Source organism: Podarcis melisellensis (genome assembly GCF_964234715.1).
Source record: "Podarcis melisellensis genome assembly, chromosome: 4".
Taxonomy (NCBI): Eukaryota; Metazoa; Chordata; class Lepidosauria; order Squamata; family Lacertidae; genus Podarcis; species Podarcis melisellensis.
In genome coordinates this window covers 51,300,368-51,326,650 of record NC_138531.1, presented here as the reverse complement: position 1 = coordinate 51,326,650, position 26,283 = coordinate 51,300,368, and the positions used below count along the sequence as shown (strand labels likewise).

The 26,283-nt window shown below is 41.0% G+C and overlaps 3 protein-coding genes across 10 annotated transcripts in view; 1 reads left to right on the top strand and 2 right to left on the bottom strand.

Moving 5' to 3' along the window:
- The window catches only part of KCNJ6 (potassium inwardly rectifying channel subfamily J member 6), a 264,246-nt gene extending 251,946 nt beyond the window's left edge, over positions 1-12,300 (bottom strand). Inside the window, exon 1 of the mRNA XM_081908768.1 lies at positions 12,296-12,300. The gene's annotated coding sequence lies outside the window, so the exon portion shown is untranslated. The remainder of the gene's footprint in view (positions 1-12,295) is intronic.
- The window catches only part of ETS2 (ETS proto-oncogene 2, transcription factor), a gene marked incomplete at its 5' end in the record, with an annotated part of 328,432 nt that overhangs the window by 120,920 nt on the left and 181,229 nt on the right, over positions 1-26,283 (top strand). The window lies entirely within an intron of this gene.
- ERG (ETS transcription factor ERG) overlaps positions 1,418-26,283 on the bottom strand; it is a 115,349-nt gene continuing 90,483 nt past the window's right edge. For 6 of the 8 annotated variants that reach the window (XM_081908759.1, XM_081908758.1, XM_081908756.1 and 3 more), the window contains 9 exons: positions 22,587-22,804; positions 16,343-16,494; positions 12,024-12,227; positions 11,160-11,240; positions 7,657-7,728; positions 5,466-5,534; positions 4,794-4,850; positions 4,240-4,287; positions 1,418-3,340 (listed from right to left, as the gene is read on the bottom strand). In XM_081908759.1, the coding sequence (XP_081764885.1) occupies positions 2,820-3,340; positions 4,240-4,287; positions 4,794-4,850; positions 5,466-5,534; positions 7,657-7,728; positions 11,160-11,240; positions 12,024-12,227; positions 16,343-16,494; positions 22,587-22,804 (1,422 nt within the window). In that variant the 3' untranslated portion in view covers positions 1,418-2,819. The remainder of the gene's footprint in view (positions 3,341-4,239; positions 4,288-4,793; positions 4,851-5,465; positions 5,535-7,656; positions 7,729-11,159; positions 11,241-12,023; positions 12,228-16,342; positions 16,495-22,586; positions 22,805-26,283) is intronic. The other 2 variants (XM_081908760.1, XM_081908762.1) reach the window with 2 other exon arrangements.

The window sequence follows — 26,283 nt, the reverse complement described above, 5'->3', positions numbered from 1 at the left end:
CTCATATATATACATCATATGTTCATAAATTTACCAGGCAAACACATACATAAGTATATAAACTATGTGTCTGAAATAGTACAGGAGAGCAATCCTGAAACCATTTTGGCTCTCCCAAATTGACCTCAAATGTTTCTCTGCAAGGAAGAAGGAAATGGGAAAGCCTCTCCATTGTCTCTTTGCTCACAAAAGCTGTCTTGAGGGCATATCTGTGTATGAATAGGGTGAGCCTGTGACCTGGATTCAGGAACTGAGTATTTACCATCACAAAAGTATGGCCATGATGCCCAGGTAAAAGCAATCAGTGACCATTATCAGGTATCTTGGCACACAGGTTTTCTCCTGTAGACCGCCCCTTCAGTGATGTACGTATGATGTTTTGGGAGGTGGTCTTGAGCTACAGGGGAGACAATTTTCAAATGTCTATATATGAGCATGCACACCAATGTTTGGGGTTCCTCTACTCCCTGTGTGGGGTGAGCGGGGGACCCTGTTGCAACAGTTTAATAAAGATCATGATTACCAGCTGCTTTGCTTCTCGATATTCTCTGGTTGGCCCCTGTTATTTTCTCCTACCAATAGAGAACCTACAAAAGGACTCTATATGGGCTCTTAGAAACTCCATATAACAGATGGCTGTGGCAGCTTGCATGCTTGGCAGTGGGAGGAACCCGTTGCAAGGCTAGAGCCATGGTAGCAGAATGAAATGGAACTCTGGCCACGAATATGGCCAGGAGGAGAGGCATAAAGTTCTTTTATAGGACACCAGAAGGGAACAATATAACAAAGCAGTCTGAAGGAGGGAGACACAAGAGGATCTTTAGAGCTCCACTTCCAAAAATGAATGTGCTGGTATATATCTCTTTTCCACAAGGAAATTACCGTATATACTCGAGTATAAGCTGACCCAAATATAAGCCGAGACATCTAATTTCAGCACAAAAAACTGGGAAAACTTATATTGTCTTGGGTATAAGCCAGTTCACCACACCATTAGCCTGGTGGTGGCAGCAGCGGAGGAGGAAGAACAAGCAGCCTGAAAGGGCTCCTTTTGGGCCACTTTCCCCTCCGCCGGTGCCTCTGCCGCTCGCAAGATCCATGGCTCCTGTGCCTGGCCTTGCGAGAGGCGGGCGGCAGCGGTGGGACGAGCGGCCCGAAAGGAGCCAATTTTTGTAAGGTTGTGGATTTAAGACGCACTTTAACTTTTCACAGTCAGAATTTGGGAGGGGGGGAGTGAGGCTTATATTCAGGCTGATACCGTAATATGCCCCCTTGTCCTTATCCTATAGTATGTGCATGTATTTAGCTTTTCCAAGACTGCCCACATTTATAAAACTTTTGAAGATAATAAAAAAGGAAATTGCATTTTGAACAAAACACAGCTGGCCCCAAAGTCACAAAAATGCAGACTACAGTGTCAATCTGAATTGCCATGCTAGGCCAAGCTTATTTTATTACATACATTCTGCTTTCTAAGTACTAGTTAAGTTCATAATGTAAACATGAAGCATACAGAGTTAAAATTCAAGGCCACAATATTTCTGATTGTCCCTTTCTGTGTCTTTGGTTGGCCGAGATCAACTCGTAGTGTATAAATGCATAAGTTATATAATTATTATATAAAAAGGAAAAAAATAACGTTGACTTGTATATTTCATTCTGGCAAACGCACAGCGTTCGCGACTCGGAAAAGAAAAACTGGCGCTGCCTAACAAAAATATCTATATGATTTCAGACTTTGGCAACTGGGGATTGTCTCTTACCTTCAACCAGTAGAAAACAAATTCCCTTTAGAAGAATGAGGTCCTAAGCGTCACTTTTAAATATCAGACAATTCCAGTTTTACATTTTTATAAAGAGATGCATACTCTGATACTACAACTTTCCCCTTCTTAGACTTAATAAAAATCAAGTCTTTTCTTTGATAATACTGGAAATGGCATAATAGTCAACAGAATATTTCTCAAGTCCAAACAAGTAATTCTTCATAGTTCAAACACTGTCCAGTTTTCAGTTTCCCCTATATCTACAGGAAATGTCTTCTCCTTCACTCTTATAACTCTTCCCTTCTCTTACCCCTTTCCACTTCTTGTATCCGACCCAGGGGCTCTTGTGCAGGTCCAGTTCATTTTAGTAGAACTTGCACTTGAGGACTTCCTGGTGTGTTGTGCCCTTTTGTCTACAATCACACACTTGCCCTTCAGCACATTCTCAGTCCCAATATTTGGCTCAGAGTTCTTTAACACTGTCAAGGAATCGTAAAGCTTGCATTGTCTTCACAGTTTTGAAATAGCTGATCCCTCCCTCTTAATAATGGAATGTATTTAAGTTCATCCCAGCTGAAACTGCTGCACTGAGAAACAAATATTTATGACACTGTTCTGTAGGTTATTTTTGTGTTTTGTTTTTTTTAAAAAATGCAGGTAGTATCCTAGTCTATAACAGAATTATCCTTCTATTGCTGTAGTAGAGTCCCAATATGCATTAGCATATCAATCGTGACATAAAAGCTTATAAACTTTTCCTGAAACCCATTTTATAGTTTGTCATTACATACCTTTCTACCTAGAACAGTATTTCATTGTTTGATGTGTAAGTTCAATGTCAACATACAATTTACATAATAGCATCTTTAAATTTCTTTAATACTCTCCTGTAATCCTTTTTTTTTAAAAAAAAGCATTTGTATATGGCATTTTTCGGTCCCAGTCAACCTTGTCATGTCTTTTAGGCACTTTTTGCTCATATCCTCCAATAAAATTCATTACAATTCATTGTATTCCTTGGAGAAATGTCCTCTTCTTATTTTGTTTCTTCCTTTAGTAGTAAGTGCCAAGGTGAGAAGGCATGTGGGTGGCCGGCAGCCTAGTGTTAGGATAGATATTTCCAGCTGGTGAATTCCAGTATGGAGTGGGTCCGGCAAAAAAGTTGGAGGAAGTGACGGGCAAAGCTGGAGCATGGGGAGCAACAAAGTTCATTTTCTGGGGATGTGCATGGTAGGAGCTCATGTAGGGCAGGTCTGATGGATATTTGTACATGGATGATTCTGGAGGATGTGGCTGGAGAGCTTGAGCAATCCCATGGAAGTCAAACTTGTAGGCATAACGCTTGCCATGGACTTTAGTCATTATATTTTTGTCGTAGTAGTAACGGAGAGCACGGCTGAGCTTGTCATAGTTCATGTTGGGTTTGCTCTTCCTCTCCCCCCAGCGCCGGGCTACTTCATCAGGGTCAGTCATCTTGAACTCTCCATTTGTGCCCTCCCAGGTGATACAATTGGAATTGGAGCTATCTGACAGAAGCTCCAGCAAGAACTGCCATAGCTGTATCTGCCCACTTCCTGTGGGCAGGAGGAAAAATAGGAAAAATGAAATGAGTAATGGATGGAAAACATTTAGCTTTGTATTTTCAGCTGTGCCAGATTCTGGTGAGAAAGTATTTGAAGGACTGCTTATCTACCAAAATCAAACTGGAACATTTGATCAGGTTCTGTAGGGCATGTTATAATATACTGTTTTCTTTACTTATGAAGACCAGAGAAATCTGAACAAATTTTGCACAGTAAGATTAACACAGCCAATCACTATCATTTAATAGTATAATGACAATAATGACAATAATGACAATAATGACAACAGTGTTAGGGTTGCTTAGCATCTCTTAACAGTGCAAGATACAATTAGGTTTGGTTGTTGTCATTAGCTTTTAATGATCTAAGGCACCAAATTACTGCTTATAGGAGTCTACTTCTTTTTCTCGAGCAGTAGCCAACATGTTATGTGCCAACCTCTTTCAATCAGTGACATGGATGGGTTAGTTGTGGTGATGACCTTCTTAGATGCCTCTATTTCCCTATTTGCTCCTGTTAGCCAGTTAATTAAGGTCAATCATGATTTTGACAATGCCAACTTCATCTATCAGTAACAATATGTTATGTTTCTACGATGATGTAATACGTTGTGAGGATCTAATGGTGTTTAAAAAGGAAAGAAAGAAGAGTGCAATATCTGTTTTAGGAATGTAGAGTCTGTAGCCTTCCAGATGTTGCTTGCCTATACCTCCCATCATCCTTTGCAATTGACTGATAGGAGCTGGAGTCCAACAGCATCTGAAGGGCCAAAGGTTTCACATCCCTGATGTATTTCTACCACTCTGGTGTTAAGTGTGCAATAAATTTCCATGGGCTTTACTATATGAATTTTTTAGATAAACATCCTAATGCAGTACTATTTTTCCTACCTGGATTTGCAAGACGGCTGCTGGTTGGGCCAAGAATTTGGTAGGGATCTAGAGAAAGGTTAAAAAGACAGAGGCATGAACCGAAATGCTGTAAAGATATTAAGAAAGCTTTTTCAAATATAGGTTATACAGTAATGTATATAATCGGAATCTGGCTAAACAGCTTTGGCATATTTTGCAAAAATAAGGGATTTTATATTGATTAAAAGAAATAATTGCTACACAGATCTGTATTTTAAACTATATTACAATGCAAAACTAATCTTGAATTATGTTGACTGCCTATGATTGATAGAGCTGCACCTGCCAGAACAATCTTATCTAAAGAAAGTTGGTGTCACTTATAAGAAAGCTCAAGTTACCCCATGCTAAACTATGTTCAGATGGAACTTGGAGGAGTTTGCCTTATATTGTGTGCTAGGTCATGTGACTGAGCTGAAAGTGGTTTGGAATAGGTATAAGTCTCTTTTTGCCCTGTCCCATCCCTCCCCACACCCCAGAATGTCCCCTTTAGGGGATTTATACCAGTGGAGAATAGCTGCAGGTAGACATACCTAACTGAGGGCGCTGGTCTTCTGTTTTGGGCACTGTTGAAGATGATGCTTGGGCTGCTAGGGGGAAAAAACACAACTGAGTGCCCAGATCAAGGCAGTGAGTGGCTTTTGTCTGTAGAGCCTGAGTCCCTATCAAGAAAGCTGAAATCCCAATGTTTTGCAATTGTATTCCCTATCGACTCCCCCACCCCTCCAACTATCCAACTTGTCCCCACTTTTGCCCTACTCAGCATTTCAGACGGTCTCTCCCTCTCTCTCACACACACACCTCACATAATATGATACAAAAACAACTATGAAGTTTTCTGAAGTCATAGTATACTAAAATGAAGCAGCTGCAAAGTCATGGAAGGTACGGACCAGGATCAGATGAAGATCAAACAAACAGTAAATACCCAGGTATAGTATATGAAATCACATCCCTATTCACAGTTATACTATTCACATTTATTATACTCTGGATGCTAAATATCCATAATTGCTATGGATATTTACTTCTCTAATCAGACCAGTCCAAACAGCAACAAATGAACTATGATTTGAACCTGTTTATATAAGGTCTTCAATAAGCTGGTTTGCACCTGAAATTTAATTGTCAGGATCAAATTCTTCTGAAGCTATGGCATTTCCAGGCAATGTTATCTGTTATGAAAGAAAAAGAAGATACTTTACCTTTTGACTGGGGAGCAGGATGACTGTGACTTGTCCAGGCGGACCTCCTGGCCTGTTCATAAGGTATATCTGTGTAAAAAAGAAATTATCTCAAATATATGTGAGCTAGAAATAACATATCAAAGGTCAAATTTCTCCATGTATGATTGTTTCTGAAATAAGTAATTTTCCCGATGACACACTATTCAACATGGTTGATAGCTGCACTGCAGGAAATCTAAAATCAAAATCACTCCTGCAATGATCTATCTAATCGCCACTCTGCAAAACAATTTCATATGCGGAACCAGTGGCCCTCCAGATGTTGTTGGATTCCAGTTCTAATTTCCAGAAGTCCCAGTCAGCCTGGTTCATAGTTGGGAATGATGGGTATCAATATTTAGGGAGCTGCAGGCTCTGTATCTATGTCCCAGGGGTGCCACCTTGAATGAAATACTGGGGGGGCAGGTAAGGACTCCCCCACATAATCATATGCCATGGTGCATGCACACCATTTGAATGGTAATGCCCATCGCCTTTTATGGGGGAGGGGCAAAGCCCTCTCAGCCCCTAGGAGTTGGCTCCTATGCTATTCTTAAGAAGCTTCAAAATTCTTTATGTGCACACACATCTTGCTCACAGTTATGAATTTAAAAAATGCAATTGCCACCAGATAGACAACTATGAATCTTTTCTTCCTTTCCTACATTAAAAAACATGTATAGATTTGCATGGTATAATTTCTTGCAGCAACTAAAGACATTCTTCTTCTTCTTTGGCGATCACTCATAGCCGAGTAAGATTGTTTTCCATGAACACGGTCTTAACAATGAGTCCGTAAATGACTGTGGAGGCCAATTCTGGATCCACACGTTCTTCCACAGTGGGGACATAGGGTTCTGGGCAGGAGCTGATCAAGATGAAGGTATGCCAAGCATGCCTTCTTCTTAGCATGTTTCTCCTTTTTGCCCTGAACTTGAGCATCTTCAAAGTCCATGATACCTTTGGTAAAGAAAATCCAATTGGAGCACTCACAGACCAGTGTTTCCCAATTGCCAGTGTTTACACTACATTTTAAAAAAATTGCCTTGAGAGAGTCTTTAAACCTCTTTTGTTGACCACCAGCATTATGTTTTCCATTTTTAAGTTCAGAATAGAGTAGTTGCTTTGGAAGACGATAATCAGGCATCCAAACAACATGGCCAGTCCAATGAAGTTGATATTGAAGAATCACTGCTTCGACACTGGTGATTTTTGCTTCTTCCACTACACTGGCATTAGTTCACCTGTCGTAGAGAGCCAGTGTGGTATAATGGTTAAGAGCGGTAGACTTGTAATCTGGTGAACCAGGTTGGCGTCTCCACTCTTCCACATGCAGCTGGTGGGTGACCTTGGGCTAGTCACACTTCTTTGAAGTCTCTCAGCCCCACTCACCTCACAGAGTGTTTGTTGTAGGGGAGGAAGGGAAAGGAGGTTGTTAGCCGCTTTGAGACTCCTTAGGGTAGTGATAAAGTGGGATATCAAATCCAAACTCTTCTTCCCAAGTGATATATAAAATTTTTCTGAGACACCATTGCTGGAATCTTTCAAGCAGTTGGAAATGGTGTTTATAAGTGGTCCATGTTTCACAAGCATACAGTATGGTTGGTAGTATGATAGCACTTGCTAGATTGGAGATGGATCCCCTCCCCCAGCACTTGCACAAAAGTTTACAAACAGTGCATATCACGTTCTCCTCCTATTCCAGTCTAGTGTTTTCATGGCCTTGGGCTATCCAACACCTGTGACTATTTTAACCCAAACCTTAAAATAAAACTTTCTGCATGATTGGGAACCAGTCCCTGATTGGGCCAGATATTCTACTCATGTGAGTAAGCACCTCCCGCAGAACCTCCCTGTTTAATAAAAACTGACCATAAGTGGCCAACATGCATGGAGACACCAGGGGTGGGGTTTGTTTGTGCACCTCTGCCTCCTGTCCACAGATAACAGCATTTCATGCTCAATCAGATGCCCAAACACTTATATTTGAGGCATCTTCTATACAATTATATTTGTCCTATATCTACTAGTAGTTTTCTGTGTAAGAGGAAAGAGCAAGATAGGAAGAACAGCCAGCCAGACTGTAGCACTTTAAAAAGAGAGAAAGACAGACATACAGACAGACAGACAGACAGACAGACAGAGAAAATAGGATGGTGTATTTGCATACCTGGCCTGGTGGTAATTCTTTGTGCAGTTTCAGGGTAAACTGAAGTGTTCGGGAAGATAAAAGCTGCACCTCCTAGATACAAGAATAAAACAGAAATAAGGATAACTTTGCATTTCAATATGTATTGGAACAAAACATATGACTATATGTGCATTGGAGTTGGACTAGGATAAAGCATCTGATCTATCAGGTAATTCAGCTGAAATCAGGACAGTACATTGAAAGAAAAATATTCTTATTTTTCAATTAGAAGACACTGTAGTAACATTTCAACTGATTTAATTAGAAGCTTTTTTTGTTTTGTTTTGTTTCTTATTCAGTCTTTGTGTAAGTCAGTGTTAGGTTTATCAGGCATATCAATTATTTTCCCCACCCTGCATATCCCTAGTTATTGCATGAAGTAACTCACTATGAGCTGGTTATTCTCAGGGAGAATGAGGAAGCCTGGTAAGGCATATATAGCCACAGAACCATCACTTAATACATACAACTGCTGTACCCAAGGTAAACTTTTTTCAGGGTCAAATGGACTTGGATAAATTAATATTCTAATAGGTGAACAGCAAAAAAGTAGAGTTGGAAGGAACATACAAGCTCCTTACTATTCCTTTTACACGTAGAATGTACAGTGTAGTGGTTTCAGTTTTGGACTAGGACCATGGAGACCCAGATTCAAATAAAAAAGGAGGAGTGGGAAAGAATCACATACAGTACTCATAACTTTCTGTGAGTGTGCTATAAACTGAATAAATAAAATGAACAAAGAGGGATACTGGAAAACCCATATGTATATGTATATGTTCTCATAGCCCACTCTTCGTCAAATGGTCCCAAGGGCAGGTTACAAATATATCACAGTTAAAAAAGGTACAGTGTGCAATTATAATTATAAAATAAAACCACAAAACAACAAATTTAATAACAAAACAGAAGTACAGAACAGCAGTGCACAACAGGGCTTGCTTCCCATATTACTTTAAAAAATCAGGGGTATGTGTAGCTGAGTCTTAAAAAAAGATACAGTGAGGCGAATGGTACATCATGTCTGTTCTAAGGAGATATCTGTGTACAGCAAAAGAGGGGGATTGTGATATCAATTTATTTAAAATTGTATCAAGCATATTAATTAGTGCCTAGATGTGGGACCATCGGGAAACTGTACGTACATTGCCTTGAGTTCCATTGTGGAAGATAGGGAAGATATAGATGTAACAAGAACAATATCACAGTGAAAAATCCCTATTAGTTTCTAACATTGTTAAGAGAGAATAATAAACTTTCTATTCCTTATAGAGTTGTTATTTCTGGTCACTATAAGTCATCAAAACCCCCAGGCATGATAAGGAGATAGATATCCCAAACTTTTATTTAATCAGATTAAAGGTACAGAAATTTCATACATCTACATTGTCTTCTGATGCACAATTTCAAGAGCTTGATTTTAGTTTCCTTTCCTATAACCCACATACGAACCAAATTTACTTCTAGGAACAGAGAACCAATGGGAAGTTTCTTTCCCTCCAAGTTATAACCTGATCTGCTGAGCTACAAAGTAGAGCCTGGCCAAATTGTGGCCTGGTAGCTAACTCAAACCACAAAACTGGCACAAGATGCCTCTATATGAGGCATACAAGTGATAAGAGAACAGAAGGTGAAGGACTAACACTTATTCCTTCCATGCTTCTTGGTCTTCTGCAAGAGTGGGGAGATGGGCTGCTTCCCTGGTGCTTGTTCCCCATCCTTACATCAGTATGAACATAGCTCATTGAAGGGCCATAGCTCAGTGGCAGAGTATCTGCTTTGTATTCTTAAGGTTGCAGGTTCAATCCAGGCAGGCTTGGGAAATACTTATATGAAACCCTGGGAAGCTGCTGCTCCCATCAGCGTATACAACACTGAGTTGGGTGGACCACTGGTCTGACTCTCTATAAGGCAGCTTCCTGTGTAGCATGATTCCCTGTACTTTCCTTCCATTATATGCTTTGGGATATAGGCAATTGAGGAGTTCAGTGTTTCTTGCAAGATAAATTTATTTTAACATCTATATCTTGCACCTTCAGCAGTGATGCTATCAGGGAGGCCATCAATCAGCTACAAAAAAATGATTTATCATTAAAAAAAAATCAATAAAAACAGCATCAATGCAACAAAATGAATCGGTAAATAACAAACGAGGGAGCCAAAACCTCCAAAAATTAACAGTGGCACAAATGCCTGAAAATACATACCATATTTTTTGCCCTATAGGATGCACTTTCCCCCCTCCAAAAATGGAGGGGAAATGTGTGTGCGTCCTATGGGGCGAATGCAGGCTTCACGGACCTCTCTGCAAGCAGCGGGAAAGTTGCCTGCATGCCGAAGCCTGCGCGCGCTGAGCTCAGCGCGTCCAGGCTTCGCGGATCTCTCCGCAAGCAGCGGGAGCCGGTGCTGGGCTCCCATGGCTTGCAGAGAGCTGCCTGTTTGGGGGCTGGGGTCGGGGGAAGCTCGGGCTTCCCCCACCCCAGCCCCGTGCCTGGGGAAAAAATAATTTCTCCCCCTTTATTTCCCCCCCAAAAAACTAGGTGCACCTTATGGGACGGTGCGTCCTATAGGGCGAAAAATATGGTAGAAGGCCTGGGAGAATTAAAAAACAACAACTTTCACCTGGCTCTGAAATGATGGCAGTGCAGCTGCAAGGTGGGCATCCTAAGTAAGGGCATTCTGTACATGGTGTGCCACATTCAAGAGAGCCCTCTTTTGGATGGGCAGCTCAATACAGCACACATTTGCTCCTGCGACAGCAAAATCACAGACCTGCACCAGTTGATCAAAGACACTGAATGCAGATCCCTACATTTAAATTATGCTCTACTTGGATACAGGCTAAGCTTTCAAAGGTGCTTGAGAGGTTCACCATGGCTGTTTGTTCAGATGACCTGTTTCACTCTTCTCTCATTAAGATGTTTAATTGCATAATGGATTTATAGAGATCTCCCGTACACAGAAAATTTGACTAGGCTAGTGCTCTCTTATCTCTAACATGCTACTTTTATATGGGGGCTTTTTTCCAAGCAAGGGAGACCAAACATACAATCTCCCACAGGAAATGGCACAGCTGAGCTACACGTGTCTTCTCTTCTTCGTCTTTATGTTTCACTCTTGGGATGAGAAGCAATAGCAAGAGTATTATCTGAGTGCTTGCATGTGTGTGTTCATGCACATAAAAAGGATGTAGGTACATGAATATTCTCTTTCTCAGAGGCCATATTTCCTTCTAAGAGAACTCATGAAGAGCTTAATCCAAATCAATTACTGTATCTGAGCCTAAATGGTTTATCTGTGTATGGCTTGTGTGTGTGTGAGAGCAAGAGAGAAAGAAAGCAATTCCCACCAAGACTAGGAAGCATATTACACTCTTAAACCCTGCCTTTCTTTCTTAATTTACAGTTAGCATGCATTTGTCTCATAGATAACCTTAACTTTAAAAAAATGGCCTATAGGGAGGGGAGTCGTGACAGCATTACCTGTATTTCTAGCATGCATTAACCGTGGAGAGTTTTGTAAGGCCTTATCAACATCATCTGAAGTCAAATGTGGAAGAGGAGCTACAAAACAAAAAGCAACACCAAAATTTTAAAAATATATATTCAGAATTATCTTAATAACCATTTTCTTTTATCCTGATAGGATTGTTTATTGGTCAGCCTAGCATCAATTCATTCTGCTCTTTGTGGGAGTGGGTTTATAATAATGCTGGAAGCAGGGCTTTAATTAAGAATATTGTAGAAAATACTGACAACTAGAAAGCCTGTGAAAAACAATGTCATATTGGTGTTGCACTGCCTGATTTTTAAAAACAGAAATTGTTCTTTGACATTTTATTATTCAGTTATGCAACATTGTCTATACCACAGATAACAAATTCGCTTTCTCCTCCTCTCATCTTTGAATGCTGCTTATAAGTTTAATTTTATCTATATTCAGGGGACTCTTTTGTTCACCCTAACATCATACAAGCCCTATTTCTGTGAGAGTCTTATATACTGCTCCTTTGTGCACACACATTTAAAATCATGCCTGGAATTTCTTTTCAAATTATTATGTATATAATCTCATTTAGAATGATCATTTCAGTAATGGAAAAAGGGAAATGCATGTGACCAGAAAAAACATTACAACTTTTTATTATAGATTATGTTTGAACTGATTTTTGGTTTTCTTGTAATATCTAAAATGGTTAAAATTTCCCTGATTTGAAGTCTGCTTAAAGAACGCTGTGAGCATAGCATTTGAAAGAGAAATCTGAAATAAGCATTACAGTAGAAATTGCAGTGGACAAAACATTTTTTGGGAGGAGGGGAAGCCATCAACAAAGAAAAGGTTCTTACTCTCTCTGAGGTAGTGTAAGTGTGAGAGAAGAATGTCTGCATTATAGCTTGGTGTTAGCCTCTGGAAGTCATCTTTGTTCATCTTACACAATTCCTTCCCATCAATATTCTGAAAAAGCACAATGTCCACATCTGGCAGGCCATATTCTTTGACTGCCCATTCCAACCACTGGCGTACGTGGTCTGTGCTCCATAATGTGGGATCTGTTTTGAAAAGCAGAAAGTTTCATTGTGTTAATGTTATGGAGAATGAGTTCTGCTACAAAATTGACTGAGCTTCTCCCCCATAGCAAATGCACTACTGAACAATGGGTAGCATCGAATGCAATTGTTCCATTAGCACAAGGGTTTATGATTTCACCCCCTCCCCTCCCCATGCACATTCTGTTACCCCTCCCAAATCTGATGTGGATGATTGAGGGGAAACCCAGAGGAGATTTAGGGGGCACCTGGGGAGAGGAAAGGGGGGTAAAATTTTGTGTATAAGCATAAATCTTTGCACCATCGGAATGCGTTACTTAGTGCTACACTGAATACAAGCCAGTATTAATTATTCTGGCACAGTGTGTTCGTCCCAGGAATCTGTTTATTCCATCAAAAGGAACCAAAACTTAGGCGAAAATTGGATGTGTGCCATCTATCCCTATTGAACTCAATGGAAACTCTTTTACTGAATTCAGTTGGATGTAAATTGTTCCTAATGCCTGAGGCAGAGTGTTTGGCACACTTTCAAAAACATGCCTGAGCATTCATTTTTCTCGTCATGTATCTTGAATAGTGCTTATTATGAGAAGACATTATGCTAAAGTGGAACTAACTACCCTTTTCACTGTAGCCCTTTGTACTCTTTAGTCAAGGTATGCCATTTATTTATTATTTATTTATCAATTGCATTTATTTATTGTTAAGCCACTTTCCATATTGATTGCAAGGCATATTACAACCTTAAAAGAGAATCAATAAGCAAAACCAGTAAGCTAACATTTTAATAAACACAAATTAAAATGCAATCATAAAGTTAGTTTCCAGAACAGTTCTCAATAGTTAGGAATCAGGAAATCACAAAGATCTATTTTCAGGAGGCCCTGAAAAGTGGCTGAAAATGTGACCTGTGGTTCAATAGTAAAAAATAAATTTTAAAAATGGCAGAAAACATCACCCACAAGTCATGACCTCAAAAAGTAGCTATCATATTGACCCATAGGTTTTGAAGTTTTGCCAAGTGTCCAAAAAAAGTTTGAAAGAAGCCATACTGCCCTGCATTAGGAGCATAGAAGCACTCCAATAATGATGTCTAAAAAGCAATGGAACCTTTGGCTAGAAGGAATCTGCCATTCAGGTCAGACAGGGAAGCATCAAATATGTAGGGACATTTCCAAGTCATTGGAATAGTCACTCCTCTCAATTTTGAGGAACTGGGTGTGCACAGCTGTTTTCCTGTCCACATGCCCTAATTTTTATTTATATCCCACCTTCCCAGCCGAAGCTGGGCTCAGAGCGGCTAACAACAGAAAGCAAATTGTCAAGATGCTCCCTCTTTTGCACACTTTCTACCCTTGATCTCTTGACTACTTATCCCAAGCCATTAACAGGTCTTTCATCACAATTCTTAGAACTGCAATTCAGACTGATTCCCCCCACAATTTGATCCAAAATGACTTCAGTTTTCGCCTCCACTAGTTCCAAAGCAGATCCCCAATCCTCCGCTACTGCATTCCTTCTTTTAAAGATATATTCACCAGTTTCCCTGCTTATCTAATGGGCTTGTCAGGTTCCCACCTTTCTGTGTCGTAGAACCACCCCACACCTTGTTGGTCTCATCAGTTTCGTCTGACAGCTCAAAAAGGCTGTCATCCATTTCATGCTGAATATCAAGCCTGGCGAACTTGGTCTTAAGTCTGTGCAGACACTGGAGCATAGCCTATCATCTTCTGACCTTTGCAAGCAAGCCCCCCTCACCCCAGTGTCAACCACTGCTCAATGAACAGCACCAACTACACCCCTGTTCTTTAAAGAAGAATGCAACCTTGTCCAGAACCGGTAAACTGCTTGATTCGAGTGCATGGAAGCCACCTATTCCTAGAACACCCAGCTTGTTATGATTCAGCTTCAACTCAATAGCCCTCATTCAGCCCACCACTGTGTCCAAGCATGGCCACACCTGATTGAGCGATACAGAGAAACAGAGCTGGGTGTCATCAGACTTGTGATGATACCACACCCCAAATCCTCTACTGACTGCTCCCAATGGCTTCATGCAGATATTGAGCAGCACAGGACAGAATTGATCCTCTCCTGTACCCCTCAGCTTAACAGCCAGAGAATGAGGTATAGTCACCCAATGCCCTCCACTGAAACCAATTCTGCAGGCACGAGTGCAACCACAGTAATTCAGTGTCACTCTCTTCTAATTCATGGAAGTGGTCCAGCAAGACATATGAACACCAGGCCCTGCACAGTGACCCAGCTTAGCTGTGAACTATTAATCTCGCTCCCCCACCCCTTTTTCTTTTTTCTTTGCCACATCATCCTGCAATCTGTAATGGCTGTGTATAAATGAAAAACATCTGGCAGTCAGATAGCAGGACTTTGCTCAAATATTTCTTGTGCAGCTCAGCAAACAGCTGTTTATGCCTACAGACCTCTTGCTCCCTGAACAACATTTACATCAATTTCCAAATGTATTTAAGACAGATGTGGATAGAAGAAAGCTATTTATGATCACTCACGGTTCAGAGACTGGGAAATGTATCAATGGCCCATTTTTGGACCAGATTGCTTGGGAAGTGCTGCTGCTTTGTGGCTTGTTTCAGAACATTTTTATCATCCACTGGATCAGTTTGTAAGTAAAGCATTATCTGAGTATGTGTAGAAGATTATGCAACAAGTGTGTAGCTTGACAAATAACTGACAGAATTTCAACTTGTCATTTTAGCCACATCTAATTTTCCTATGGATTCATGTCACTATATAACTGTGGGAAAGTTAAGCAATGCAGCAGAAGTAGAATATATATTCCTTTTAGAGTAGCATGAGTAAAGGCCAATCTTCTTTTCATTAAAGATTAGCCCCATATACCAATGTAAACCACAAGTGATAAGGGAATATTATGATTAGTTTTTTACTCGCCAAAATGTGCATAAAACAGAGGAATCAACAACCCCATTTGATGTTCAAGGTTTACCAGCAGTGATAATCAGCTGGAATAGCTACTTTTATGCCAGAAATTCAACAAAAATTCAACAGAGCACTAGTTCCTCCATCCATATCTAACACACTAGCCATCCTAGATTATCATTTACTTGTACATCTTTTGCCAGCAGGTATATGTGTGTATACTAATTACTGCTTTATATTTAGGGGCTCTACCACAAAAGATACAACTGACCACAGTATAGCTAATAATTTATACTGTACTTATCAGAAATGCAATTGCCTGTTTATGAAAATACAAAATTGCTGTTATGGAGGCTTGAATTCAGTTGATATATATCTGGACTCGATGGGGTGTTGATATCCTTAAGAGCTCCAGGGAATAACTTCAGTTCATTCCAATTGGCAGTTCATGTCTCTTTCTTCTGCCATAAGGCTTACGTGGTCTGCCTATTCTCACAAAATCCTACAGAAGACTAGAAATGCTTAGTTGTGGGCTGGATCACACACAGAGATCCATAACTTGATTAGTGTACCCTTTATAGGGATGTCAGAAGGCAGCGATTTCCCTTCCAAACTGTATTCATCACAATCAGTGCTGTTTCCATTCTGCTGCAGTTCAGTTTCTGCCAAATATTATGCTATTTGCTTCACTGTCCACTATTTAATGCAAGTTACATACATTACCTATTTACATGATTTTTGTGTCTTACATTGATTTCAGTGTAAATGAAGCATCAAAACAATGTAAAAAAGTAATTACTATAATTACATATTACTTACAGACTTTGAAACACACCTATGTGAATGAATACCAATCATATTGGCTTGAGTGATTTCCATTCTAGACTGCAGGATGAACAAGCAAACTGCATGAATTTCTGCTTCCTTTTCTGTTTTCACTAGAATTCTCTGACATCTCTCCAACAGCTTCTCCCTTCCCATCTTGGTACAACAACGCCCCTACAACCAATGAAATGGCCAGGAAGCTAGCGCTGCAGTGCCACCTCACCGGGCAAGCTGCAACTGATATATTCCTAAGTATGTACACCAGGCTCCTGCTGAAATGTGTGGAACTAAAGGTGTTTAAGCTGAATGGCCAACTGTGTTTAATGACTGGGCGGGCCCAGTTTAAAAAGGTTATTTAAAAACATTTGTCTTCGCACCTGCTGGAACAATAACTCTCCGTTCATTGGTGGTCATGTTTGGTGGTGGGATGTGCTTTTCTTCCATATAGCTTCCATAGTTCATGCCAACGTTTTCTGTGTTGCTGGACATCTTTCCTCCTTTTGCCACACTGCAGTTGTCAGGGGAATTCCTAAGGAAACAATTTAAGATTTCCTGAATAATACTTTTCAGTAAGCAGGTTCACAAGTGAAAGAGGATTTTTGCTATATGCTGATCTGAAATGCTCATCTATCTGTCAAGCAATGCTGTTCCAGGAGTCTACTTTAGATACTAAAATGCCTTCCGCTGGTGGAGGCTGGAAGTGTAAAAACTTGAGGATCTGACTCCATATTACTTTATTTTTGGAAATGGAAATGGAGTTTGGATTTGCAGGCATATGATTTAGGCCTGATGGACACTCACTGTTGCATCTCTTGAACGTCTAAAAATATGCATACTGTCTTTCTCCACTGGTGCACAAATCAGTAAATCACAAAAAAATGCAAATCAGCATAAATACATTATAAAAACAGGCATAAAAATAGCATGCTGTTAGGAGACAAATTGGCCTAAACTTCAGGCTAGAATTAATGCACTCAGCTCTTCTCAAAGTCTTGGTATATTTGGTACCTGAAAGTGATGTACTATGGCAGACCTTTTTGAAGAAGAGCTTCCAGTTATGCACCACTCCTACCAATACAGGGATATGCATACACTGAGTGCTTTGAACCAAGCCTTCAAAAAGATGGGAGTAATGGTAAAGTGTATATATCATTTGGGTTTTTCACAGTAAAAAAGAAAGCAGATTACATTAATTCTAGAGCAAACTGCAAGCATGGAGGCTGCCATATGTCAAAACAGAATTAAATGTGACAACATTCCATTTAAAAAAAAAAATCAGACATGCAGTACTTTTATTTAAAATCACTGTTACCCACCCACCTTCTCAAGAAAAAGGGTAAGGGTTAAATAACAATACTGATAATGTTGATGAGACCCAAATGGACCGTGCAGTCTGGTTACTGTGTTTTTGTAAATAAAAATGATTTTGAATAATTTAAAAGAGAAGCATTGCTAGTAATATGCTTTAGATCATTGTACAAATTTACATTATTTCTTTCCTCTGGAAAAACAACAACAATGGAATGTAAAAGATATAAACTTCTTCCTGCAACAATGAAGAATATATCATCAGTTTCAGTCTGTCCTATTGTCATGGGCAATCGTGCATTAAAAGTACAATAAACACTTTTCAGTGTACTCTTTAAAAGATTGAGTGGTAGCAATCAGTATTTGGCACACTTCTTGGGAGTTGCTAGGGTGGGTCTCTGAACTGAATATAAACAGAGAAACGACTAAATTAGCATTTCTCCCTGGAATCCAGAAGCATGCGCTCAAGAATTTTACCTTTATAATCAACTGAGGAAAATGACAAGTTAGTAGAGGTCTCAGCCCCAGAGACTGCAAAGTGAACCCCACATGTGCAGTGGGAGATCTGAACCCCTGCCCCCAACATCCAAACAAATAAGCACCTGTGCTGTGTTCTCTGAAACTCATGAGAACTTAGTTCAGCTGTAGTGAGAGAGAAAAATGTGGGGAAAGATGGACAAAATTGATATACCTCATTTCACATGCAGCCAAATCACTTATTTTTACTTTACGCACGGCAATACCAGTCTCATTAGAGCCAATTCACACTTTATTTTATGTTTTCTTTTATTGGCCTGATTTCCCTGAAATAGACACAGAAGAAGTTGAGGAAAGCATGGCTCTCCACATTCATGCTCATTGTAAGGAAACCTAGCCATTTAAATGTGGATGTGCCCTGTACCATTGCCAACATGAGTATGTGGATTTTGTTATTTAAAGTCTGGTATTACTTTGTTTCTAGAAAAAAGTGTGAATCAACTAATTGTAGAGGGTTTGCATATCTGAAGTTTGATGCATGCTGTAAGTCCTGAGCTAAACAAGGGTAGGCACAACTGGAACCCAACATATAGGTAGCCGGTAGCTTACAAATATCAGGAAGGGAGCTGCCTACAAGGTAAAGGCTTGTTTAAGGAAAATCTGTTTGATTTCTGAATAGCCAAGGGACAGATGATAATAACAGAAAAGCAGTCTACAGGGAAGTGTGCCTGGCAAAGAGTGAAGCCTAGCTGTAATTCATTCACAACCCTGGACCCAAACTATAGGCCAACATGTTTTAGAATCCATTCTTCCTTGTATGCTGGTTTCTGGTCAAAAATGGTACCAGTGCCTTGCCCAACTTGACCACATCAAAATGCTACAGACAAGTAGCAATAACTTCAGATAAATGAGAGATGGGTGTTTATCAAGATGCACATATAGTACATTATACTCTATGCTTTTGACACCATAATAAAGTTACGTGAAGGCCGTCCACTCATCCCCCATCCCTCTTTCCTTGATTCCTTTGCACATTCCAGCTGCTTTGTGCCTTAAGGCCATCATAGCAAATTAAGGCAGTCAGCATCTGGCTCACTGGAGGCCAGGGAAGCTATAAATATTACCAGCGCTGCTCTTTGCTTTTGCATGGAGGGAAACAGCTGGTTTAAGTTTTACTACACATGATCCTTTCTCCATTAGAGCAGACACTTCAATATTTCTTGTGTATGAGGTTAGAGTGAAGAAAGGGCTGAGGGAGTGGGAGCTCTAACTTGGCAGTTACAAAATGATGTTCCTTATATACTTAATTTACAATTATATTGGTGCTGGGAGAATTCTGAAATCTGATATGCTGGTACCAATACCAAAACCACAATAGCTTCCCAGTTGGCCTACAAGTTTCTAAATCCATTTTTTCTTGTTTTCCTTTTATTATTTCATAGAAATTCTATTATAATGGCAATGGATTACATTTCCCAAGTTGTATTTCATTTCGAGAACTTGTAAGCACATTGTGCTTGTGGTTCCATAAAATAAAGAGTGAGCTGGAAGCCACAGCCCTCCTATGCTTGCTTCTGAGAGTAGGAAATCTCATGTTGTTTGAAGCTGCCAAAACAAGAGCATGCTGCCCATAAGCAGAAGTGTGTGTGCGTGTGGTGTGTGAATCACATAAGAGTCAGTGTGGTGTAGTGGTAAAAGCTGGGGTAGCCAATGCAATGCCCTCCAGATGCTAGATTATAACTCCCACCATCCCTCACTATTGTTATGCTACCGTCGATTGATGGAAGTTGGAGTTCAAAACAACCGGAAGGTACCTCTTTGGCTACACCTGCATTAGTGTCCAGGTTTAAATCTCTACTCACACACAAAGCTCTTAGGGTACCTTTAGGTTAATAACTATCTCCCAGTCTAGCCTACTGCGCAGGATGGCTGTGATAATAAAATGGGGGTGGGGATCCCACATAGAAATCATTTGAGAAAAAGCAGGATATAAATGGAATCAATCAACCAACACAATTCCATACTTTCTGTGCTAAGCTGAACTAAAATATCAGCTAAACTAGGTTATCCTTGGAGATGTACTTGCTTACATGAAGAATGACCACTAGTTGAGAACAAATCACATTTCCTTGAGGCAATTCCAACATTAGTAGGTCTATTAAATGCCTGAACCAACAGCTTTCCTTGGGGGCCCCTCTAACACCTGAATTTCTAGCTTATGCTCGCCTACTGAGACCAAAAGGCTGCATGAATAAAACTAGCACAGTTCCTCCATGATTAGACACCTGGCATCAAACCAAGGTTCTGAATGTCTGGAGAATTTGTTACTTGAAATAAGAACTCACGGATATTTTAAGACTGTGCTACACAAGAGCTTCACATTTTTCTAGCTTTAAGGACCTACCAAGACATTTTGCTGCCCATAAGATGCATCATACCCTGAACATGCACAGAATTTGCTTTAATGAAACATATTTTTTTCATATCTGTAGGTAGACCAAACATAATCTGCATTACTAAACTGCCTCTGCAGTCCGCTATTCCCAAACGCCAAGAACTGAGGTTAGAGCTGATTTTATTTTATTTGAATTCACAATATGGTCTATGGGTTTTTGATGCTTTGCCCTCTTCTGAGGAATTACCGGTACTCTTGCAACCTGTTGGGAAGGCTCAAGAGGGATCACTAGGGGGAAGAAGCTGCCCCTGCTGGCACTAAGTGTCTATCAGGTGAAGTGGTTGCCTCGCTGTACCTAACGGTACGTAGAGCTGGACTTATCAGTTTACTATAAATTCCATATCAGCTTCATTTGTAAAGTGTACATTTTAAAATATGATGGGAATTTGAGGCCCACTCAAAATGAAATCAGCCTGTATTACTGATGAACTTTTGGTAACCTAGAACATGATGCATTTATGGCCAAAATCTCATGGCTGCAGAATCAAAAGATTCCAACATACAGCCCAGATAATGACCTGGAAATATACCAATGCAATTAGTCTGTTTCAGACATGAGAGCCAATGCACACAAGTAATTTTATAAGGATTAAAGCTGCATTTGGATAACTCTAATATGCGGAAATTGACCAAAGCATTCTTCTTTTTTAAAGTTTGTAAATGCATGCTTCTGCCCCAAAGCAAAAAGATAGCATGTAATTTTGAATGGTGTTTGGTCGTCTACAGCTCCTTTAGCCCACTATGGGAACAACATTAGATATGGAGCTTGTCCACACTTTTGCTTGTCCCTTGTCTACAAAGCATGGGTTCAATGGGTTTCCTGCCTGTCTTGTGCTTTCTAGGCATGGGTTCAAGTCATTTCCCATTTCTCCCACTGCTTTCCCTGTAGTAAACAACCCACACTTTACCACTGAATTGGGGCAAATATCAATCTGCTGAAAAACTGATTGATGTTTGCTTTAATTCAGCAGTAAAGAGCGGCCCGGGGGGGGGGGGACAGCGAGGCAAGCGGAAGTGTGGTCTCACACTTGGTCTCAAAACCTCATTTTGAAAGTGCTCTGCTGATGCAAATCTTCTTCACAGCAAATCATTTTGAAAAACAGGCTGCATGGGGGGTTAGCCACAAATGGGCTCATAATACAAAATTGGGAGCTAATTAAGAAAAAAGCTAAAGAGAAGTTGCACTCTTCTTCAATATACTGAATATTAAGCCTACTGTTATTTGTTTTCCCCCATTCTACTTGCCATTCTGCAAGCAGCACTAGGATGTTACAATAATTTGAGCTGCATAAATGCACTTTTCTATAAAGCACTTTGGGAATATTATTTATTCCACCTTCCATCTGCCTCCTTTAGTAGAGAATCCACATTTAAATAAGCATTGGATCTCCTAGTTTTGGTGTTGTTTGCAGCGGCGTAGCGTGGGTAGTCAGCACCCGGGGCAAGGCAAGTAATTTGCGCCCCCTAACCCGGGGCAAGGCAAGTAATTTGCGCCCCTAACCCCTAACCATGGTCATTAATACTGATGGCTCTACTCTGGGACAAACTTCGTAGTGACTACTGCCCTCCGTGGTGCTGTTTTTGCAATTAAAGGACCCCTGCCTCAAATAAAGCATCTTGGGGATTGGGCACTGGGATTTGCCAAGGGAGCTGGGAATTGCAGTTCAGTGGCGGGTCAGGGGGAGAGGGTCCCTTCCGCGTCTGGGTGCCGCGGGCCCCTTTGCGCCAAGACGCACGTCTTTGGGCGTCGCGGCGCAGCCTTCTCGGTCTCCCTCCCCGGCCCGGCTAGCCCCGACGCGGCTTCTTTCTGGCGCGGGGAGGGGGCGCCTCTGGGGCCAGTGGGTTGGCCAGCCTCCGGCGCGGGTGGGCGGGCCCCGTCGGGGCGGGTGGGTGGCGTGGCGCTTGGTGCCGAAGCCTCCGCCCGCAGCACCCCATCGGGAGACCCAGCCGGAAGGAGCTTCGAGCCGGCTGTCGGACGCGGCTGAAGCAGCCAGGGCGGCATGGCAGGCGGCGGCGGCTCCCCGGCAACTCCATGCGGCCAGCCCTGCGCGCTGGCCGAGCCCCGCAGGTGAACGCTGCCCGTCGGTGAGGAGGGGCTGCCTGGCGCGCCTTCCGCAGCGAGCGCTGAGAGCCGCTGCCATGGGGCTCTGGGCGACTCCGGAGGCAGCGAGCGCGCCCCCCCAGAAGTTGCGCCCGGTGCGGCCGGCCCCCCTTGCACCCCCCACGCTACGCCACTGGTTGTTTGCCTGTCTACCTGGTAAAGGAGGCAGCAGGGAAGGGACCATCTAAGTACTAGGCCTGCTCCTAATTCTTCGATTCAGGAAGATTCAGAGCGCAAAGCCTTGCCCAAACAGATGCAAAGAAAGATTTTATTTTATTACCTTGAGCCATTAACTTGATTTGGATTGCATTCCATCTTGATGGTGACTCTGGCTGGAGGTTGCGATAACCAGTCCTGCTGGGGAACTCGTGGACTCATCTTTGATGTCTGCCCATATTCACTAGAAGAGGAGGCTGTCATCTCTGCCTTAGAAAGGTGGGGAGTTCCGTAGGCACACTCAAATAAAGACTGGTCTTCACTCACAACTGATAATGCTTCCTGAAATCCAGAGAAGAGAAAGCAACAAAATGACCTGAGAGAAAGGTTATGCATATTGTACAGAACTTTAAGGTTTTGATCCACAGCAGTGACCATCTGCACTATGCATTTAAAGCCGTATCATACCAGTTTAAACAGCCATGGTTTCCCCCAAAGAATCCTGGGAACTGCAGTTTGTTAAGAGTGTTGAGAGTCGTTAGGATACCCCTATTCCACGCACAGAACTATAGTTCCCAGAGTTGTTTAACAACCAGGGAACTGTGATTTGTAGTTGTGTGTGGAGACTAGGAATCTCCTAACAACTCTTAGCAGCCTTAACAACACTTTGTACATTTTATATAACTGTAAACTACAATATTCACTTCACTGTCCTTAGAATGATTTGCTCTCTGACAAAATCACAAAAACCCCAACACAATTTCCAGTTAGTTAACGAGCCTCATCACCACAACAAGGGGAAAAGTTGAAGAGCCAAAAGGTATACTAATTAAGTACTGCAAGTTGTTCTAAATTACATAGTTTACTCCGGCTGAAGAGGTTGGGTCTTGTTGTTCCAGTCATTGGAGTGTTTTTAGGGAAAATTGCAAATCCTTTCACTGAAGGTGTTAACAACAGTAAATTAAACAGCAGCAGATGCTGGATATGTGCTTCTCCAAGATGAAAAATGTATCACTTCAGTTCTTTTTCTGTGGTGCAGCCACAAAATGAATTGCTGCTGTGTGCCTTTTTTGCTGCTCTGCACATACATTTTTAAAGCACAAAGCCATTCCATAGCTTTTGAAAGCTCTTCTCTGATGAGTAATGCCAGACCTCAAGCAAACTGAGGAATGCAAAGTTTCAGCCTTGTGTGTATATGGACATGTTATCCAAATGAAGGCGGGGGAATGAATGATTTCAATATTAATACCTATTTATTCTACCTATTTTTATGAGGAAGTAAATACAAATATCTAATTAAATGGAAACATTATTTCCATGAGTTCTGCTTTACCAGAACTAAGCCTATGAATTACCAGTAATTGTCTCAGGTTGCAATCCTTCACTCACTTATCTTTACTTCTGAGTAGGCATGCATATAATTGTTGCATTAAATTGCTAGCAAGTGAGACTGTCATCATACATTATAGCATACTTGAGCTCTTCCTCCCAGTTTTCCCCATTTTCAAAATAGCAACCGCATAATGGTCTGCTGTAAAATTGGACCTGTGGCATGAAGATTATCTTTGAATCTGGAAAAGGTGACAGTGGGGTGTGATGTCACAGGAAAATGTGTCCTTTTTGAAATCTAAAGGTGTTCTGGGAACAAAAAGGAGGAAGTAGGCAAACCATCCTGGCACTGGCTGGAGAAGGCTGCACCAAGAGACCAGGAACCATGACTGACTGCTGCTTTGGATTCAAGCCTGCTGAAATTATGAGAGGGGCAACAAGAGACACTCTTGGGGTATAATACTCTGCACCCCCTCCACTGAAGACTCCAGGTGAACTTCCTTTTTCTCAATGGAAACACAACCCTGGAACCCCCTGGAATCTTGCTAGCACTCGGCAGAGCTTGGGGTGGTGGCACACAAACTTCATAACAATATTCATGACAGGGCAGCTGAACAACAAAAACTCTTGGCATGAAAAGTAAGAAAAATGTTGCCCTAACCTCCCTAGGTCATAATTTTATTGCCAGTTTGGAAAATATAACTTACCTACTTAAAATTGGAACTTAGAAATAAGTTCAGTATGAACTTCAGTATAAAACTCCTGGTGGGAGGTGCACAAACAATGCATCAGGATACTGGGTAATACAGGAATTAGGAGATCTGTAGATGTCTATCAAGTTATTTTAGGATTTTGTACCCCAGTGTGAGAAAGGAATGGATAGGAATGTAGCAGACACACAGAGATCACCCAATATCTGTAATGGCTCAGTCATGTGCTATATACCTTGGGAAATGGGAGGGGTGATTCATATTGGTCCTGTGTGTGTAGTAGGGTGGACTGTGTATTTGTCCTCAAGTTTTCTATTTTGGTGATATTTATAGTACAGTGGTACCTTGGGTTACATACGTTTCAGGTTACATACGCTTCAGGTTACAGACTCCACTAACCCAGAAATAGTGCTTCAGGTTAAGAACAGTTTCAGGTTAAGAACAGACCTCCAGAATGAATTAAGTACTTAACCCGAGGTACCATTGTACATCTATCTATCATCTATCTATATCTATCATCTATCTATCCATCCATCTATCTGAGAATACTATGTCTATATTAACTATTTTACTACCTTTCCGTGACTCTCCCAAACAATAAAAAGATTCAAAAGCTGGCTGTCTTATGGCTGATGTATGTGTTCATGAAAAGAACCCTACCAAGAATGTAGCACTCCAGAATGCTGGTTTCAAATTGTATGACTGAATGACTGTACCATATCAAAAACTCCTTGTATGGTATGCTAATTTTGTGCTTTTAAATTGTGAAGTTCCATTCAAATGTATCATTTTCCTAATGACATTCTGAGGTGGAAAAGTCTTAAAAGAGGTATGTGGTACTTTTAAATGAATTTTTAGATGAGGTATTAGATTGGCAATCATTACTGATGGGTGATGGCTACAGCAGCCATATGGTTGCACAACCAACTATGAAGATACAGTACTGTACCTGCTTTCCCTCAAGTCCTAGAACACAGCCACAACGTAGCAACCATTCATCACTAATTGTTGTAACTATGTAACAAGCCACTTTCAAGCTATATCTGAAGGGAAATACTCCACTTTGTTTATTTTATTTTCTTAAAAATAATACAGCAAAAGTAAGGAAGGAAGGTCAAAGAAAAGTTTTTATAAAATTATGGAGGTCAGCGGACTGCAGGTTTTTCTGCAGGCATTAAGATGTGCCATGCATTAAAACATACATTTGGGGAGCGTGTAAGCAGTTGCTCTTTTATTGCTTCCCCAAACAGATCCATTTCCTACAAATTAGTCCCATATCTTTTGCAGCACAGCCAGCTTCCCAGAAAAACAACAGGAAAACAAAGTGTGAACTCCAAGCAACCCACTTCCACAGAACAATGCAGCATACCAAAAAGAAAGAACCCGCTGTTTTGGTTGTGCCTAGAGACTTGAAGAAAAAAGGAAGGAGCAACCTTAAAAGTAAAAGAGCTGTGTAACTGTAAATATGCAGCAGGCGTCTTGCCAGTGATTTCAAATGCTTTGAGGTTTCAAAATTACCCAGAAACCCAACTGAAGTGCACCAGGGCTCTTACACTTCCAGGAACATGATAGTATAAGAAACCAGCAAAACATTCTGGGTGATAAACAGCTTGTGCTTAATGCCATGAATATAGTTAGTACAGTAACAATTTGAATACACTACTGAGAGTACTAACAGATTTGTGTTTAGCGTGGGATTGGTACTCCTACTGCACGTAAGATTTCTGCAGCATCCAAAAGATACTGGTATCAAAATATTAGTTCATACTGCCTCCTCCCATT